Genomic DNA, 20092 nt, shown 5'->3' on the forward strand with positions numbered 1-20092 from the left:
AGGTCTGTTCATTGTAACTGTTACGGCTTATGTCGTGGCATATGGAATATCCACCATATATTGGTATGATATTCAGCACTGAGGATGCAGAAAAGAATTAAGACATGATCCTTCATGAACTCATAGTGTAGTGTGGAGAAAACACTACACAGTGGGACACAGAGCCATACGGGCATTAATGGAGGAATGCAGAGTGCTATGGGAGGCACCCAGGAGGCCAATCCCAAAGCTCTAGAACATTCTGAAGTCCCTTTTGGCTCCTCATGATTACAGTCCAGATTCCATGATTACAGTCAGACTTAGTCACTGTTGGTACTTTACTGTATTCTGATTCCTTGACATTTGAACATCTAGATACATCACATATAATCATTCTCCATTAATCAAGAATATTTGATGATGAACCACTTCAAATATTCCTGTCCCCACATGCCAGAAAACAGAGCACTTCCTGAATTAAACAATTTGACTTGCAATAGCCTCAAAAAGGATAAAGCAGAATAAATTTAACAAGAGTCCAAGACATTTACAAACTATAAAACAATCCTGAAAGAAATTAAAGATCTAAAAAATAGAGACATTCCATGACCATGAATCTGAAGATTTAAAACTGTTAAGGTGTCCATATCAGAACTCCTAAAATTGACTTCATAAATTTAACAAAATCCCTATCAAAAATCCCAGCTGGGATTTTAAAACTTTCTACAAAGCTACAAGTAATCAAGGTGGCATGGTTCTAGCATGGGTGTGGAACAGGCGTTACATGTTGTTCAATGTCTAGCCTCTTTGGCCTCCTCCTGCCATGAAATCTTACAGCGCTCCCTCAAGTGCTTTCTGTGGCCTTACTGCACCAAGGTTGGAACATCCTCACTCGCTCAGAGCTGCATCACATTAACCCTTACTCAGGACTCCCCACACTCAGGCTTTCCACACCCTCTCCCTCACTAGCAGCCTCCACAACCTTCCTCACTCAGAGCCTCCTCACTAGAGCTTCCACTCCCTAACTTAGAGCTCCCTCCCTCAGAGCTACCTCACACCCTGCCATACTCAAAGATGCCTCACGCCTTCCACACTCAGAGCTCCCTCACTCAGCACTTCTTCTATCCTCCAACACTCAGAGCTTCCTGAGTGTTGGGAAACTGGGAAACACTCCCACTTCCACTCTCCCTTAACACAGCTTCCTCACACCCCTCTTCATGCAGAGCTTCCTCACACCGTCCCTCCCTCAGCCATCCTCATACCCTCCTCACTCAGTGTTTCTTCATACCCTCCTCACTCACTGCTTCCTTAACCCTCCTCACTCAGAGCTTCCTCACTCAGAGCTTCCTCAGACCCTCCCTCACACAGCATTTTTTCACAAGCTCCCTCCCTCAGCGCTTCCTCACATCCTTCCTTACTCAGCATTTCTTCACATTTTCCCTGACTCAGAGCTTCCTCACCCTCCCTCACTCGGCACTTCCTCAATCCTCCTCACTGAGCACTTCCTCATACCCTCCCTCACACTGAACTTCCTCACACCCGCCTCACTCAGAGCTTCCTCACACCCTCCATCACACTGAACTTCCTCATACCCTCCTCACTCAGAGCTTCCTCACACCCTCCCTCACGCTGAACTTCCTCATACCCTCCTCACTCAGAGCTTCCTCACTCAGCTTCCTCACTCAGAGCTTCCTCACACCCTCCTCACTCAGAGCTTCCTGACATCCTCCTCACTCAGAGCTTCCTCACACCCTCCCTCACACTGAACTTCCTCATACCCTCCTCACTCAGAGCTTCCTCGTACCCTCCTCACTCAGAGCTTCCTCATTCAGAGTTTCCTCACACCCTCCTCACTCAGAGCTTCCTCACTCAAAGCTTCCTCAACCCTCCTCATTCAGAGCTTCCTCATACCCTCCTTACTCAGAGCTTTCTCACTCATACCCTCCTCACTCAGAGCTTCCTCACTCATACCCTCCTCACTCAGAGCTTCCTCACTCATACCCTCCTCACTCAGAGCTTCCTCACACCCTCCTCACTCAGAGCTTCCTCACACCCTCCCTCACACTGAACTTCCTCATACCCTCCTCACTCAGAGCTTCCTCACTCAGCTTCCTCACTCAGAGCTTCCTCACACCCTCCTCACTGAGAGCTTCCTCACATCCTCCTCACTCAGAGCTTCCTCACACCCTCCCTCACACTGAACTTCCTTATACCCTCCTTACTCAGAGCTTCCTCACTCAGAGCTTCCTCACTCAAAGCTTCCTCAACCCATCTCACTCAGAGCTTCCTCATACCCTCCTCACTCAGAGCTTCCTCACTCATACCCTCCTCACTCAGAGCTTCCTCACACCCTCCTCACTCAGAGCTTCCTCACTCAAAGCTTCCTCAACCCTCCTCACTCAGAGCTGTCTCACCACTTGGATTTTCTGAGCGTTCCTTCCTCTGCGAATGCATTGGGTAACAGTTCTGGCTGTACTTCTTAATGTCTGCTGTCCTGCTCCAGACAGGTGACCCACCTATGTTAATAGATTCTGCTACCCACCTTAGGAGGAAAAAGGAAGCAATGACACCATATAAGTGGACTCAAGAGAGATACCTCGGCCACCGGAAGAGCCATACTCACTTCTTGGAATTGACCTTGTGGTTTCCTCTCACCTTGTGCTTCTTGCAGAAAGAAGTCAGGGGTGGGGTGGACTGGGGCAAGTGATAGAGCACAGTTTTTAGTGACTGAGAGGAGCAGGGAGCTATTGAGGCGAGGCGGTGGTCACTGGCATCTTAGAGGTGGGATGGTGGTATCCTGAGCAAATTCCTTTCTTCCAGAATTTTCCCAAAGAGCTTGGCCACCTCTTGGGCACAGCCCCAGTGGATGGTGAGCCCGAAGCCTCCATGGCCATAGTTGTGGATGACCTGGGAGAGGCAAGAGAGAAGTTCTGGGCTGCCCTGGAAGATTCAGGAGCTTCCTGAAGAATCCTGGGCCAAGCCTGATGGTATCAGAACTTCTCTTGGTACCATGGTGGGATGGCAGACCCCAGGAAGAGCAGTAAGGGGCGGGTGTTTGGGGAACTGGAGTTCAACATTCTAGACTTTTCTACTTAGGAAGTGGACCTGCTTTGAGCACTCAGCACAGAAAAAGTTGAATCATCTAGAACTTGATCAGAGATTTCCTTCACCCCCACATCAAATTATTTGAAGTTCCCTATATCACTTTCCTCATTCCCATACTGCTCCTGACAGCTGAACCTCCTGTATTAATAAGTAGATTCTCCTACCCACCTTGGGAGGAAAGAAAAGCAGGGGTACCGTACAGGTGAACTCGGGAGAGGTTAGACCCCAGAGGCCTTTTTCAAAGCTGAAACCGTTAACAAGGAGTTACATTCTATATGTGACTCTCCCCCCAACTCCCCTACCCCACCCCTGCACAGACAACTTCTCTTACAGATGGACACACAATTCTCTGCACACATATATACACAAAACTGTTCTACACACACACACACACACACCATATGGCCGGGATAAAGGAGGAAGGGTGACCCAGATTTCTTCAAGCCCAGACAATTCTCACTTTTTTGGTAAGCCCAGTTCCCACCCCATGAGAGAGGAGATGAGGGGGGCCCTAAAGAGATGATGGGCAACCCAATTTGGACATCTGAGAAATGGCACTGGACTCAAATTCAGACTACTTCCCAGCCTTGCCCTCACCACTGGTCTGACGGAGGCCAGTGAATTCCAGGTCTGGGAACCCCAGTTTGCCATCTGAAGCATGGGGACAACCGTCCGTGTCCCAAAGAGCTGTAGGGGAGATTCAATTGGGTCGTTCTTGTCGTGGACACAAAGTAGATGCTCAATAAACGCCCCCTTTTCCTTCCACTTCACACAGACTTTAGCAGGTGGGAGCACTGCCCTCTGTATGACCTTGGGCATGTCCTCTACCATCGCTGGGCCTCAGTTCCCCATTTATAGAGGAGGGGCTATTAGCCATTATGGCCCCTGCCTGAAGTCAGTATGACTAGTCCTCAGAATGCCAGTGCATTCTTAGGTGTCAGGAGAGAGTATTGCTTTCCTTGCCAAGAAAACATACCTCTGTGTTTGACGATCCAAAGCGAAGCTGTTCTCTTTCTAGTCGAACCTGGGGGCGTACTGGCCGGAAGCCAGACCATTCACCGATAATTTTTGCATCCTGGAAAAAAAAGCATTGGTAATTCAACTCTGGATTTTTTTTTTCCCCTGTTGCCATTTGTAGGTGGTCGAGACAGCTTTGGAACCTCACCACCACCACCAGTCATGGTTTTTTATTAGCCACCATCACCACCAGCCACCACCATAGTATGGTCTCATCCCCATCATTATCACCACGTTCAGATTTGTTTTTCTTTTGGCCAGGCCATACTTCATGCAGGATCCTAGTCCCCTGACTAGGGACAGAACCCACACACCTGCAGTGGAAGTGTGGAGTCCCAGGCACCAGACTGCCGGGGGAGTCCCATGTGCTTCCCTCTCCGCCAGCACCAACCACTCCATCCCCACCCTCACCGCCGTCACCACTGTCACCACCGGCAGACAAATGTGAAAACAGATTTCTGCAACAAGTACATCTGCTCCATGCGAAGACAGCCTACGGTGTCTGGGGGGTGGGATGTCACCTCAAGAGAGAGCTACTCTTAGCCATGACTGGATGGGTTTCATTGGCCCACAGCAGGACTTCCATTGTCAGTCTCTTCTTGGAATTCTTTTGCTCAATTGTCCCAGTCACAGTATCTTCCCCCCCTCAAGTTTCCTTATGATCATCAAGCTGCTGGATCCTGGTCTAGAGCAAGAATCTCTCCCCACCTTACCTTCAGTGTGGGCTCCAGTCTGCAGCAGCCTTCCCAAATGGTGTTGTGGTCTGGGATATTATTTGTCTCACTCCAGTTCCCCAGCTGGAAGATGCCGCCAAGGGTTATTGCCTGGAGCCTGGATAAAGTGAACAAGGTCAAAGATGAAGGAAAAACGAAGCCTTTGAGATAAGGGGGGAGGAGTCATTGCCATGCTCACCCTTATTCCCGTGTTTACCTAGATCAACATTATAATCCCACAGATATTGAAAACAAACTTATGGTTACCAAAGGGGAAATGGAGGGGAAGGCATAAATCAGGAGCTTGGAATGAACACACATACACACACTATAAGATAGATAACCAAGAAGGCCCTATTGTGTAGCACAGGCAACTCTGCTCAATATTCTGTGTTAAAGTAAATGAGGAAAGAGCCTAAAAAAGAATGAATATATGTGTAAGTATAACTGAATCGCTTTGCTGTACCCCTGAAACTAACACAATATTGTAAATCAACTAGACTCAATAAAACTAAAATATTAAATATAAAAAACTCAAAAACCCCCAAACATTATCATCCCTACTAATAACACCAACATCACTACAATTGCCATTGGCATCACCGTCAACTGCCACCACCTCCACCCTCACCATTAGCATCACTGTCTTTATTGTCATCCCTTCTAATGCACAGCATGATAATGATAGTCAACAATACTGTATTATATCCTTGAGTGTTGCTAAGAGACTAGATCTTAAATGTTCTCACCAAGACCTACATACATGTGTATGTATCTGCTTACATACACAAAACTATAATTATGTGATGTGATGAATGTGTCAACTAACCTTATTGTGGTAATCATTTCACGGTACATACATAGATCACATCATCATGTTGTACATCTTAAACGTACACAATGTTATATGTCAATGACATCTCAGCAATATTGGGGAAAATACTATCTTCTCCATCAACAACATCATCTTCGCTACTGCCTTCCTTGCTACCATTAACATGTCATCACCATCAACTCCTTTCACCATCTCTGCCACCACCATTAGCATTGCATGAACACTATCATCTCTGCCACACCACTAAAATTGCCATTGAGGCAGTCAGCACATGGGATCTTTGACTGTTGTGGCATGCGGAATCTTGTTCCCCAACCAGGGATCAAAGTCGACCCCCTTGCATTGGGAGCACAGAATCTTAGCCACTGGACCACCAGGGAAGTCCCTGCAACACTATTAAAAGTCAACATGAATAGTGTCATCTACATCAGCACCAACTACCACCCCCAATTCCCACTCACTACCATCCATCATCCACACTGGTCTCCTCATCTATAACATGACCTTGATGCTGGGAAAGATTGAAGGCAGGAGGAAAAGGGGACGACAGAGGACGAGATGGTTGGATGGCATCACCGGCTCAATGGATGTGAGTTTGAGCAAGCTCCAGGAGTTGGTGATGGACAGGGAAGCCTGGCGTGCTGCAGTCTGTGAGGTCGCAAAGAGTCGGATACGACTGAGCAAATGAACTGGACTAATCCCCGCTCCCACCATTCCTCCATCGACAATACTATCATCATCAGCCCCACCACCACTCCCTTTATGGCCATTCACAACGCTGCTCGTGTCACTGCCATCCGCATCCGCTACCTTTGTCTCCAGTCTCATAGCTACTGTCGTCCCAAATCAGGTTCAAGATAGAGCACAGGTAAGGCTGAGTCCTGCCTTCTCAGGGATTGAATTTTTGCTCAGCCTCACTTAAAAACATTGGAGGAAAAAAAACCTGAAAAGATTAAGCAAGAGCCCTGGGCCAAGGAGCAAGGGCATAAAAAGAGCAGGAAGGTACTCTCCCTCCTTCGCCGTACAATGTCAGGTTTTTTTTTACCCTGGGATGATGTATGGAGACTTGTAGATGCCTCTCTCAGGGTCATGGGTGATAACGAAGTGTTTCAACCATGGCGCATCCACCTGTTGATTGAGGACAGAGAAGTCTCATCAGGAGAGTCAGATCAGTGGGCTCCCTTCCCCTGGTCCCTTTATGACCACATGTCCTGGCAGGAGTGGCACAGTCAGCCCTTGGCCCTCCCATGACCCTCTGTCCCAGGTCTGCACTTGACTGCTTACTTTTGCAGGAAGAGCTGTCCTAATGGAGAGTCACCCCTGGTCCCCAAAGCATCACACATTCTCATCCACAGAGAAGCCCAACACACATGTGTAAATGCACACACATGTTCGCTCACCTTGGGAACGCACGTACCTATGAACGCACTCGTGTATGCTCACATGGGCACGCATAAGCACACATACTCACAAATAGGCTTGCCTCACACATAGACAGATGTACACAGTGAGAGGTGGGGTGGAACAATGCTTACACACTCAGGCGCCTGGGTTCTAATACCAGTTTCACTAATTACTATGATATGTGTGGACTTGTACGTGTTACTTAATCCCTCCATGCCTCAGTTTTCCCATCTGTAAGATGGTAATGGTGATGTGATAGTACCCATCTCAAAAGGTTCCTGTGAGGGTCAAATTAATTAACACGATGAAGTGCTTGGGTCTGTGTTTGGCATTTAGCAGACGTTTCATAAACATACGCTCTTTTTATTTTGATACCGGTGTATGCCGCTCCCATATACGAACACACACACACATATACATGCTTTACTGTTAAGAACTCTGCCAAAAAAAAGAGTATGTTTGGGAGGGTTGTGTTCTTGGTTCTTGTTTCTTTAACATGCAAATTCCCTGAAGACTGGGTGGGGGTTCCTCTCTCAGAAGTTCCAGATTCAGCCTCTATCTTTACAAATGAAAAAAGCAGGCAGAACCAATCTATCAGCAATAGCTTATCCCTCACCTTCAGACTTACCTTAATGATCTGCCCTCGGCCTGGCTGCAGCAGGGGATCTGGTTGCAGCGCCCCAGCCCACACCCCAGTGCAGTTGATAATCACATCGGCGCCTTCTCTTACCACCTGGTAGCAATCAACAGGGCAGGTGGGTTGAAAGGGGTTGAGGACCCTAGGATCCCTTGGCTTCTTCCACCCTGCAGCTCCCTGCTCCCTGTGGAACAGCTAGGGAGTGGGGCTCAATGAGGAATCCATGGGCCTGCCTCCAATACTGCCCTGCCATTTACCTACTGTGTGACCTCAGAAATGCCCCATCCCCTCCACAAGGTTCAGCTTCCTTAGCTATTAACTGGGGCTGGTACTATCTGTTCATAGGCTGCTGGTTCCAGTGTGATATAAATGCTGTAATGTGTTTGGAAAGGAGTACTACAGAAGGGGGAAACCTTCTTGGAACCTTCCAGAAGAAGTCAGAAAGGATGCAGAGATAGTTTTCTCCCTCCTTCTGCCTCCTTTTTATTTCATTCTCTTGCCTCCTTCTCTGCCAAGACATCTGCAGAAGGCACGTTGGAAGCCCTAGCTCCATGCATTTGTATTCGATGCTCCATAACTCAAAGATGTAGCATCATGGGTACCCAAACTCCCAGCCCAGCCCCAGTGACTCTTCTTATAGGTCACTCCTGAAACACACTGGTATTGTTCACAAGCTAGTATTTGCCACACTGGACTCTGAGCCCCTTGGGAATGAGAGCTGTGTCTAATTCAAGTATGCATTCCAAGTGCCCATCAGGGCTTGACCTAGAGCAGATGCTCTTTTATTTTAGTAGGTACCAAGGGGGCTTCCTTGGTTGCTCAGTGGTAAAGAATCCACCTGCCAAAGCAGGAGACGTGGGTTCAATCCCTGGGTTGGAAAGATCCCCTCGACCCAGGTTGCAACACCCTCCTCCAGGGGATTCCCTGGAGGAGGAAAGGGCAACCCACTCCAGTATTCTTGACTGGAAAATCCCATGGACAGAGGAGCCTGGTGGGCTACAGTCCATGGGATCGCAAAGAGTTGTGGACACGACTAAGTATGCACGCATGCAAGTACCAAGAGTCTCCCATGTGCTAAGCACTTTTCTGGGTGCTGGGACCGAGTGATACAGCAAAGCTCCTGGTACATAGCCAGGGCCTGCTAATGGTGCATGCTACTATCATTATTACGGATGGTGGTGTCACTCTGGACCTAAGTCACTTTGTTTTGTATCAGCATCACCCCAGATGTTCATAAGAAGCAGCCAAACATCTAGATCTTGAGGAGTGGGCTGTGGCTGATAGCAAGAAGAGGCAGCCAGCTCTCTGGCCCTAAAATCCACTGAGGCCCAGACACAGATTAGCCCCTAATGGCCACCATGGCCACCATGGTTCTACTGTTCCTTTGCTTCTGCCACCCACATCAAGGCAGAATGCCTGAGTCCTTCTGGGATTAAAAATAGGCCTAAAGTCTGGGACAGGCCTCACAGGAACCCTGGGAGCCTGAGAAGGCCTTCCCCAACCCTGTAACAGGAAGCAAAGGCCTCCCTTCTTTTCCTCTCTCCCACACCCAGCCCCTTCCGGCCCTTCAGCTCACCTCCTCAAAAGACTCCACCTTCCGCAGGAAGAATTTCACTCCTCTCTCAGTTAACCTGGGATGATCAAACACATCCAAAAGTCAAGCATTCAGTTCTCTGAGGACGGCAGGGGCAGGGGGCGGATATTTCCCAAAGAACCTTTTGAGGATGTTAGTCCTACAAGATGCTCCTTGAGAATATGACTATATAGTCCAGTCGGTTCGTTAGCACCTTGGTGGACCAGCAGCCTCTGAAATGTCCCTTGGGAAACCTGAGACAGTCCACACCCCTCGTTGAGCAGATGGAGATGGGAGAAGGGCCTTGTTGAAGGTCGTAGCACGAGTCAGTGATGGGATTGGGACCAAAATCCAATTGAAACCGAAACTCTTACTACCCGAGATGCTGCTCTGTATTATCAAAGGGGATGAGATGCGGAGTGGAGGACAGGCAGCGTTGGATCAATACCGCATGCTCCTTTGTCAGCAGCAGAGCGTGAGGAAGGAGGTGGCCTGGGGACACCCACCTCTCCCCTTAAATTTCACAGAGGAAAAAAATGTATGTCACTATTAGGAATATAGTAGAAACATTAGGAGAATAGGAAGTAAAACACTGTACAAGCTGAAGCACAATCTCATAATTACTTTACCCTCATAGTTTCCTCAAGATATCAGTAGAAAAACTGGGGACACTCTTCCTTGGAAAGGCTGGACAGGAGCCATGAGTGTCCTAAGGTTAGGAGATGTAACCATGTTTTGATACAATGATTTCCAAACCTAGTTGATGATTACAGTCACTCAGAGGGCTTTTTAAAATATAAATTTCTGAGCCCCATCCCAGAGAATCTGATCAGTAGCTATAAAGTGGGGCCCCGAAATTTATATTTTTAAAACCTTCCCAAGTCATTTGAGGAAAGTCACCATCCATTCCAGATTTTTAAATATTAATAAGATAATAACATACAGGAAATTTATGGAATCTTCCTTAATATGAATGTTGGTGAATATAGATACAGATATACCTCTCAAGCTAATGTTTGCTAATTGAGAATACTACAGGATTCTTATCAACAGAAGGAGCAAGACAGGGACATCCACTATCATCTGCATTCGTTAGTGTTGTTCTGGAGGTACTGGCCAGAGCAGTCAGACAAAAAACAAATGTGAGGTATAAAAATAAAAGCCAACTTATGCTCGATGATGGTGTCTATATATCTGGAAAAACTTAGGAGAATATATTTAAAACTATTACACTAACATCACAGATTTTGGTGAGGCTGACGATAAATATCACATGTAAAAAGCTTCTCAAGTGGTTTCAACCAGGTGTGGAAAGCACTGTCCTACTGCACAGAGGTGGTCAGGACCAAGGATAGCTCCCACCAAACCTAAAGGTTTTCATCAACATTTAGGGCTTACCAGGTGGCGCAGGGGTAAAGAAACTGCCTGCAAGAGACACAGGAGATACGGGTTCAATCCCTGGGTTGGAAAGATCCCCTGGAGAAGGAAATGGCAATCTGCTCCAGTATTCTTGCCTGGGAAATCTCATGGACAGAGGAGCCTGGCAGGCTATACACTCCACGAGGTCGCAAAGAGTCAGACATGACTGAGTGACTGAGCATGCACGCAGTACAAAGATAAACCCCAAGAACTGTCATTCACTACAACCCTGGTTCCTGGGAGCTGCTTTCTTCAAAATAAAGCTGCAAATCTCACCTTTCAGTCAGCCACTGCAGATACTTCGTCCCCTCCAGAATCAGGCTTGTGTTGAACCAGCCATAGCTAGAGTCACAGGCAGCAAAATGTGGGAAGAGAGGATTGGAATCAGAGCTGTATTTGAAGGCTATCAAATAGGGGTGGCTGTCACATTCTCTGGGCCCATAAAAGGGTGGAGTGGGGACAATCAGGTGACATTCAAGGGGAAAGCGATTTTCAGCTCAAAGCAAGGAAATATTTTCTATAAAAGCTCTCCTTGACATTGGGGCGTGCAAGTGGAAATGGATGTGAATCTGTAGAGAAGATTCAGACATGGAGCGAGGTGAGGAGAGGATCATAGAAGCATCAGGCTGTAGAGAAAAGAATAGAGGGGTTTGGACAGGGTTGGAATCCTATTGTGGTCACTTTGCTGTGTGACCTGGGGAAGTGACTTGGTCTTTCTGAAGCTCAGTTTCCTCATCTACAAAACAGGATAGTGGTATGGAACTTCCAGGGGCTTCCCTGCTGGCTCGGTGGTAAAGAATCCACCTGCCAATGCAGGAGATGTGGGTTCAATCCCTGAGTCAGGAAGATCCCCTAGAGAGGGAAATGGCAACCCACTCCAGTATTCTTGACTGGAAAATCTCATGGACAGTGGAGCCTGGCAGGCTACAGTCCATGGGGTCGTAAAAGAGTCAGACAAGACTTAGCAACAACAAATGGAACTTCTGGGCTTGAGATCTGTACCCATATTCCCTACCTCCATAGTCTAAGGCACAGTTTGGAGAGGTGGGTTTCCAGAAGGAGTTGGACAGAACACTGAGAGATCAGAGTCCCAGGGGCTCTAGGCCTGGGATGGAACAGGAAATTTGGGCTTCCCTGGTAGATCAGTCAGTAAAGAATCTGCCTCCAATGCAGGAAACCAGAGTTGGATCCCTGGGTTGGAAAGATCCCCTGGAGAAGGGAATGGCAACTCATTCCAGTATTCTTGCCTGGAAAATCTCATGGACAGAGGAGCCTGTAGGACTTCAGTCCATGAGGTCACAAGGGTCAGACACAGCTTAGCAATTAAACCATATTCCCTATAAGTCTATCTGAATTGTGTGGCCTCAGCTCCTTCACCCATGACAATAATCTTACCTGTAATCAGGAAACATGTCCAGCTCTCTGAGAGTCAGCTTCCGAAATCCCAGAACTATATCTTTCCAGTAAGGGTCCTTTAGAGGAAGAAGAGAAGGCGGCACAGAGATGGATGAACATCAACAAGAGTGATAATAACAAAGACTTACGTAATGTTTACCATGTGTAAGGCACTGTGCCAAGCATTTTACTCATACCAATCCATTCAATCTTCACAACAACCCATTGAGGTAGATGCTATTTTTAGTCCCATTTTACAGATGGGCCCATTGAGGCTCGGAGAGTTTAAATAAGTTGTCTGTGGTCACCCAGCTAATAAACAGTGGCACTGAGATTTGAACCCACACAGTGGGGCTTCATAGTCCATGTTCTTAACCATGGTGCTATGTGAGGGTAAGAATAAGGCTGAGGATGAATGATATGGTAGGGTCTTAAATAGGGGAGGAAAAAAGGGGCGACAGTGAAGGTCACCAAGGGATGAGAGTGGGAAGTTGCAGAGGGAAGGGTCGGACAACCCAGTAGGGGGAGATTTTGGCCTCACCACTGACCACCTTGAATTCTCTGAGACTCAGTTTTCTTGTCTGTATAATGGAGTTAATAGTCACTCTCTCTCTTTTTTTTAATAATCACTCTTAGAAGGCAGTTTAATAATAAAATGGAAAACAAAAATAATTTTTAAAGCAAAAATAGAACTTTTTTAAACTTTAGTTATTTCTTTCTCCTTTTTTTCAAGACTTTTTTTTTAATGTGAACCGTTTGTTTTTTCAAGTCTTTATTGAATTTGTTACAATATTGCTTCTCTTTTATGTTGTAGTTTTTTGGCTAGGAGGCATGTGGTATCTTAGCTTCCCAACCAGGGACCAAACCCACACCTCCTGCTTTGGGAGGTGAAGTCTTAACCGCTGGATCACCAGGGAAGTCCCACAAAGATAGAACTTAAGGCAAACCTGTTTTGAAGGCAGGAGTCTGCCTAAGGGCCTTGAAGGACCTCCCCCTCCTCCCACCCTGCCTGGGCACGCCTTGATCTGTGATCAAGGCTCTGCTCTCTGTACGGTTCATGGCCAAAGACGTCTCACTCACCGGAACAGCTTCACGGAAGAGGTTGTAGCCTGAGACCGGGGCCAGGCCCATGTTTGCAGCATTGGGAGAACCGATGAGGCTCAGGAGATAGTTGAAGGTCTGCTGGTTCCAGTGCCTGAAAGGATCCCCCAGAGTCTTGGTCACCTAATGCCCTGAGTTGGACAAGAGAGCTCCCAGGGTCGGCTTGCACAGGATCGTGCTCAGGCTGGTAGGGTGTGTCCAAATCCAGAAATTCACCCCATTCACTCTGCAGTGACTCAAGTGCTAGTCACCCCCCATAACCTTTTTCATATTTCGACATTAACAGAGAAGAGGAGGGACAAAGGATTCTCCACCACCACAGAGAACAGGCTTGTGGTTGTCAAGGGAGAGGGGCTGGGGGAGGGGCGGAGTGGGAGGCTGGGGGTGGCAAATGTAAGCTATTATATGTAGAGTGGATAAACAGCAAAGTCCTACTGTATGGCATGGGGAACTACAATATACTCATATGCGCGTGCTAAGTCACTTCAGTTGTGTCCTACTTTTTGCAACGCTATGGACCATAGCCTGCCAGACCCCTCTGTCCGTGGGATTCTCCAGGCAAGAATACTGGAGTGGGTTGTCATGCTTTCCTCCAGGAGGTCTTCCTGACCTGGGGATCGAACCCGCATCTCTTATGTCATCTGCATTGGCAGGCAGGTTCTTTACCATGAGCACCACACCCACTATACTCAGTATCCTATGATAAGCCATAATGGAAAGGAATACTTTCAAAAAAGAATGTATATAGATTATATAAATACATAACTGAATCACTTTGCTGTACAGCAGAAATCAAAACAATATTGTAATCAACTATACTTCAATTAAAAATTTTTTTAAAAAATGCTCCAATTTTCAGGGCAGAAATGGAGAAACGGACATAGAAAACAGACCGAAGGACACAGCGGAAGGTGAGCAGGGAGACAGTGAGATGTATGGAGAGAGTAACATGGAAATTTAAGTACCATATGTAAAATAGACAGCCAGTGGGAATTTACTGTGTGACTCAGGGAACTCAAACACAGGCCCTGTGACAATCTAGAAGGGGGAGATGGATACGGAGATGGAAGGGAGGTTCAGGAGGCAGGGGACACAGGTGTACCTATGGCTGATTCTTGTTGATGTCTGACAGAAAAACTGCAAAATTCTGTAAAGCAAATATCCTTTAATTAAAAAAAATTAAGTGGCAAAAAAAAGCAAAAAAGAATGTTCCATCACAACTACGAATATTTGGAGCCCACTTCCAGCTTGGGATCATGTAGCTGCCAGTTTAAATGAAAGCTTTGACTGCTTTAGGGACTGTGAGTCCCATGGTTCAGGCTCTCTCTCTGGGAATTCTCCACCCACTTCACCCGCCATAAACGCCCAGACATCGCTCACCGCTTCCAAACGCTTTATCTTTCTCCTGGGCACACAGCTCGACCACGTTTCCTAGACTCCCTTGCAGTTAGGGGTGGCTGCAGCCATGTGGCCGCATTCTGGCCAATGGACTCTAAAGACTCCTCCCTGGTGGCCCTCATGCTCTCTCCTTCCGCAGTCATTCACTGGCTCCTGGCAACATTGAAAGCCACGAGCAGGATGACAGAGCCATGAGATGGAAGGAGGTCAGGCCCCTGAATTGCCACCCACTGATCAGGAATATTGGTTTCATAATTTATGGGCATGAAGATGAAACTTCTAATCGAGCCAATATTCATTTGAGGGTTCCTGTGTTGAAGCAGTCGGCAGTTTCTAAACTGAAACAATGACCTCTGCCACTTCTTTGCTAAACTTGAACATCAGTCCACCCACTTAGACATCTTCCTGATAGCCGGATGCACTGGGCACTGACCGCCACCCAGTTTAAGGAAGAGATGGAGACAAAACCTTCATCTGTCTGACACACATGGCCTCTTGGCCTTTCGGCCACGGTCAAGTGTAGCATCTGTCTGGCACACAGCAAGGGCTTAATATGTGCTAGTATTGTCTTTACAGCACGTCAGGACAAAGCCTCAAGGAAGAGTCATTCTTGGGGACAGGAACCCTGAGAAGGGACATCCTCTCTGCAGACTCTGCCCCGACCACCCGCTAGGATCCTCACTCACGCCTCCTGTGGGTTGCTGGGCTCCGAGAGGTAGGGCTGCCAGAGGCCGGCAGCCACGTCGGTGGTGGTGAGTGGGGTGAAGCGGTCTGCATAGACCATCACATCCAGCGACTGCAGGACCGAGCGATAGCGCTCATGGATGCAGAGGGCGGTGGACAGCCCGATGACGCCCGCTCCGATCACGACCACGCGCATCGTGCCAGCCTGCGGGAAGGAAGGGTTGAGGTGGGCCACCCTCACCGTCACCTTCATCGTTATCAACACCATCCACTGATGGCTTAGAAGATGCCTGACACTGCCCAGCCCTTTTTATACTTGAGCCTTGTGTTGACCCTTACCCAGGGGAAAACTGAGGCCCAGAGAGGCAAAGCCACTTGCCTGAGGCCACACAGCCAGTAAATGATGCAGCTTTCTCTGGGGAGCCTCCTCGAGTATCCTGTCCCCAGGCTGGGAGAATAAAAAGTACACAGCAGAGTGCCTAGCCCAGCTGTTGGCTAGGTAGTCTAGTGGTTAGGATAGTGTGTGTGTGTGTTTAGTCTATAAATCGTGTCTGACTCTTTGCAACCCCATGAACTGTAGCCCTCAAGGCTCCTCTGTCCGTGGAATTCTCCAGGCAAGAATACTGGAGTGGGTAGTCATTCACTTCTCCGGGGGCAGCGGGGATCTTGCCAACCTTGGAATTGAACCCCGGGCCTCGCACACTGCAGGCTGATTCTTTACCATCTGAGCTACCAGGAAAGTCCAGTGGTTAGGACAATGGGCTTCAAATCTCAGGTCTCAGCTCTGCTGTCTGCTGGCCATGACCTTGGGTAAGATGCCTGTCAAGACTCAAATTCTTTCTCTGGAGAAATGAGAAAACTAATTCATGCCTCAGAGAGTAGATGGAAGTTTTCACAAGGCAGCAGATGTAAAAAGCTTAACACAGTGTCCAGGGCAAAAGAAGCGATTTCCTGACATTTCTGGAGCACCTACTGTGGGCCAGCCCTGTGCTAAACACTTCTTGTGCGTCACTGCACCTAAATCTCCCACATTAAGAGTTAGGGGCTGGTGTTATTGATCCCATTCTACAGATAAGGAAACAAAGACTCAGAGAGGTGGAGTATCTTACAGAAGGTCACACAGCCAGTAAATGGTGCTGCCAGGATTTCATTTTAATTCAAGTAAACTCGATACACATTTACTGCACACCTACTGTGTGCCAGGCTGGCAGCTGTGAGTATCTGGGATGCATTTTTTGGCCTCAGAACTCAGACCTTCAGAGTGCATCACCTCCAGGCCTCCCTGGGGATACTGGGCTGCTGGGTGTCCTCAGAAATTTAGACGACCTAGCAGCTTTTGACCTTGAAGCTGCTTGGTCCGTGCACAGCAGGGAAATATTTTGCCGGCTCCTGCTAAGGCAGAACAAGGGGACTTTTTGTGCCCAGAAGGGCCAAATTCAACTTTCCCTCCTCTTTGCTCACAACTCTCCTCCCACGGACCTTGCCTCCTGGCAACTGCGGCCCGTGGCCCTGAACGGCAGGACATTCTCAATATGGCCTAGTTTTATAAAGGAGAAAATGGCTCCAGCCCACAAGAACTGGACTCTGGTGGGGTTTCCGCAGCCAAGTTGGAGATAAAACCAAAAAACGGAAAAGCATTGTCCTCTGGGTGATTCTCCTTCCAGCTGCGAGCCTGGTTTTGGTGGCAGGGGGACCTGCTCAGGGACCCCCTCACTGTCTCCTCCACCCCTTGCCTCAGGAGATCCAATCTCTTCAGCTGTGAAATAGGGTTAACCCCCATCTCCCGGGTCAGCCTGAAGATTGAATAACTAGCCTGGTGAAAGTTCCTGGTATGGGACCTGGCCTCAATCTGCAGTGACCTCTTTCTGTCCCCCAGCACCTTGAGAATAACAAGAGAAAGAACACTGGGTCTGGAGGAAAAGACAGCAAGGGGAGTCAGATCTGGCTTCACTGCTGGCTTGCTGTGTGACCTTGGCCAAGTTACTTCCCCTCTCTGGGCTTTCTGTCTCTACATAGGCTCTGGAGATTTGACCACTTTCGTACCTTGACAATAAGAAGCCTGTAATAGAGGCTTTTCCTGTATTTTCCAAAATTCCCTGTAATGAGGGAGGTGTTGTGGTATGGAGGGGTGCCAGTGACAGCCCAGGCTGGGGGTTGGGCAGCCTGGCACACACCTTCTGTGTGACCCTGGATAAGTCACTTCACTTGACTGAGTGAGAGATCTCTGGGCAGGGAGGAAGGGACTTCAGACCAAAGCAGTCACGTGGCATGTCTCCAGTAACAAGGCTGCTCAGGGATGGCAAAGCCTCTGGTTGGAATTGAAGGCAGGTGCCCAAGAGAAGAACATGAGGCAGGACCCAGAGCAAGTTCTAAAACCTACTGGCCATTGCAAAGAGAGAGAGGTAATAGCATGGAGCTCAGTTTCTCCAGTGTCTAAAATCTTAAAGATAAGCATGATAGCATCATGCAGAAGAAGAAACTAAGGCTCACAGAAGAGGGTCCATTCAGCCAAACTCACACATTTGCGATCAAAAGATTTGTAGAGTTTTGGAGTTAAAAAGTCTCTGTGAAAGGAAAAACCTGGCAATGCAGAGAAACAGTAGCAGCTGCGAGCTTTTCATCTTAGTATGTGTTACTCATTGTGCTAAGAACTTGACATGCATTATCTCCTTTAATCTTCTAACAACCCTCAGGGTTGTCATCATGCCCATTTTACAGATGAGGCTACTGAGGTTCAGGCACCTGCTGGTAAGAAGCAGAGCTCAGGCTGACCTGACTCACAGGGCTATGTGTTAATCCCACGATTTAAAAAACATGAAATCAAGCAGGTGAAGAATAACAGCCAAACCTTCTGGGTTTTTTTTTTTTTTTCTGCATAAAAAAAAAAACCAAACATGAAATTCAATGAGTGTAGGAATTTTTAGTGTGTTGGTGGTAGGCACAGAAAATGTGTCCTAAATCAATTATCTCAATCGAATAAATGAGTCAGATTTGATACTAGTTGCAGCAACTGAGTGTTTCTGCATGTATTAAAGTGGAACGTAAATGGATAAGGTCCTTATCAGAATCGGCAGTCAGACTGTAGGATCTAACAGAGCCAGCCTTGGGTGAAACCATTTATGCATGTGGGTAATTAGGTCCTTGACTCGGTTTGCACACAGCTCTGTTATCCTTCAACCATTTTCTTATTGTTACTGATGTTTCTATTAGTGTTGCTGTTTTCTGCTTTATGCTGTTAGTTTAACCAAACATGCTTGGAGTGTACATTCAGCAAGACACAAACAGCTGGGGTTATTACATTTGTGTGTGTGTGTGTGTGTATAATTATAATGTCTACCTATCCGTGGAGCATGAAGGGAATTCTGGCCGTATGCCACTTGCCAGACACACACAGAAGCAGTACAGACATCCTCTTACTTTATCCTCGCAACTGCTCTGAGAGGTTCTACAGACTGGGGACTGAGGTTCAGAGAGAGGAAGTCATTCCCCTAAAGTCACATAGCCAGTGTGGCACAGAGTTTAGATCTGGACCCAGTTCTGTCTGAGCTTCCTGGGCTGCACCATAGATCTCTTAGGCAGCCATTAAGAAATTGGCATATGACAGTGTGTTTACTTTCCAGTCTTCTAATAGTTTACTTATAACCTCCCTTGTCCCTAAAACAGACCTTGAAGCAGCTCATGCCTTTGATGGCTACATGTGTAAAAAACAGGAAAGACTTGTTTTGTTTTTAAATCAAGTCACAGGTGAGTTATCTGAATAAATATAATTAGCTCCCTATGGCTACCTCTTATAAAGTTTCAGAGTTTATTTTTTAAATGAAACATATACTATCAATGCTGGATAACCAGGCCACCGCTCCCAGCCTCCCAAATAATAATTAACCTTTTATTGAGTACTTGCTTCGTGCCGAGTTCTGTGCTAAGCCCTCTGTAGTTATCATCACCTCTTTTAATATCCAGGTTAACCCTGGAAGAGGTGAGTTATGATCCCTATGTTCTAGATGAGGACACTGAGGCTTGGAGAGGTGAAGGCACTTACCTGTGGTCCCTGCAAGGTTGTCCCCTGCGTCGGGCTGTAACGTGGACCTTCTCTGCCGACACCGGAGGGACGCTCAGATTTTTTGTGCCCCGACCCCTGCCCCCAGTCACCTGGCGTGCCAAATCTCTGCAGCAAAGAGGCAGCTGCTGTGGGCCCAGGGTCCTATCTCCTGAAGGGAGGCTCCCGATTCTGGGGCATCCTGTCCTCGGCCCGGACTGGAGCTCAGGGTCAAAGTCTGAAGGGACGGACAGGGCACGAGGGGTGGGGCTGGGCACCCGCCGCAGCTCGCAGGGGCTGAATCCCGGCCAGGTTGGGAGACCTCACCTCCCCTTGCTCCGGTCCCTGAGAAGTTGCCTGACTTTTCTGGCTGACCCCAAGTCCCCGTGGACAGGCCTCGGAGAGGAAGGGAGGAAGAAGGGGGGTTCTTGGAGGGCTGATGGGCACAAGGAGATCTGTCTCCTGGGCCAGCTGGAGACGATCCTCTTTCTTCCCTCTTCCTGTTGCCACCCTGGGGGAGGGGACGGCGGCTTGCTGAACCACTGTGCATCTGGCCTGAGGGGGTGGGGGAGTGGTCAGGCTGGCGGCCCCTGAGGGGAGGTCAGAGGTACAGGACAAGAGCTCCTGGGGCCAGCCAGCCAGCCTAATGCACTCTGGGATGCTGGGTGGATGAGACTCAGGGCCAAAAGATGGGTAGGTCTTTGCTCCTCTATCCCAGACACAGGTGTGGCTGGACGCCAGGTCCCTCCTCTGCCAGAAATGGACCTGGAGCAGTGATTATTAGAGCCCTGAGAGC

The 20092-nt window shown here is 48.0% G+C and overlaps 1 protein-coding gene across 3 annotated transcripts; it reads right to left on the bottom strand.

The window, feature by feature from the left end:
- Positions 1 to 1191: 1191 nt before the first annotated feature.
- On the bottom strand, positions 1192 to 19780 carry DAO (D-amino acid oxidase). Of its 3 annotated transcripts, none has more exons than XM_061385131.1 (13): positions 19300 to 19780; positions 15982 to 16102; positions 15263 to 15465; positions 13158 to 13272; positions 12078 to 12154; positions 10959 to 11024; positions 9267 to 9321; positions 7682 to 7786; positions 6695 to 6777; positions 4815 to 4932; positions 4061 to 4159; positions 2330 to 2886; positions 1192 to 1307 (listed from the first exon to the last, which is right to left on the bottom strand). In XM_061385131.1, the coding sequence occupies exons 2-12, from the start codon at positions 15982 to 15984 to the stop codon at positions 2755 to 2757; spliced, it is 1056 nt and encodes a 351-aa protein (XP_061241115.1). In that variant the 5' UTR covers positions 15985 to 16102; positions 19300 to 19780; the 3' UTR covers positions 1192 to 1307; positions 2330 to 2754. The 3 variants fall into 3 exon arrangements, with proteins under 3 accessions (XP_061241115.1, XP_061241114.1, XP_061241116.1); XM_061385130.1 differs by lacking the exon at positions 1192 to 1307 and adding an exon at positions 1935 to 2288; XM_061385132.1 differs by lacking the exons at positions 1192 to 1307; positions 15982 to 16102 and adding an exon at positions 1935 to 2288.
- Between the last annotated feature and the right edge of the window lie 312 nt (positions 19781 to 20092).

The sequence above is a fragment of the Bos javanicus genome, chromosome 17, assembly GCF_032452875.1.
Source record: "Bos javanicus breed banteng chromosome 17, ARS-OSU_banteng_1.0, whole genome shotgun sequence".
NCBI classification, from domain to species: domain Eukaryota; kingdom Metazoa; phylum Chordata; class Mammalia; order Artiodactyla; family Bovidae; genus Bos; species Bos javanicus.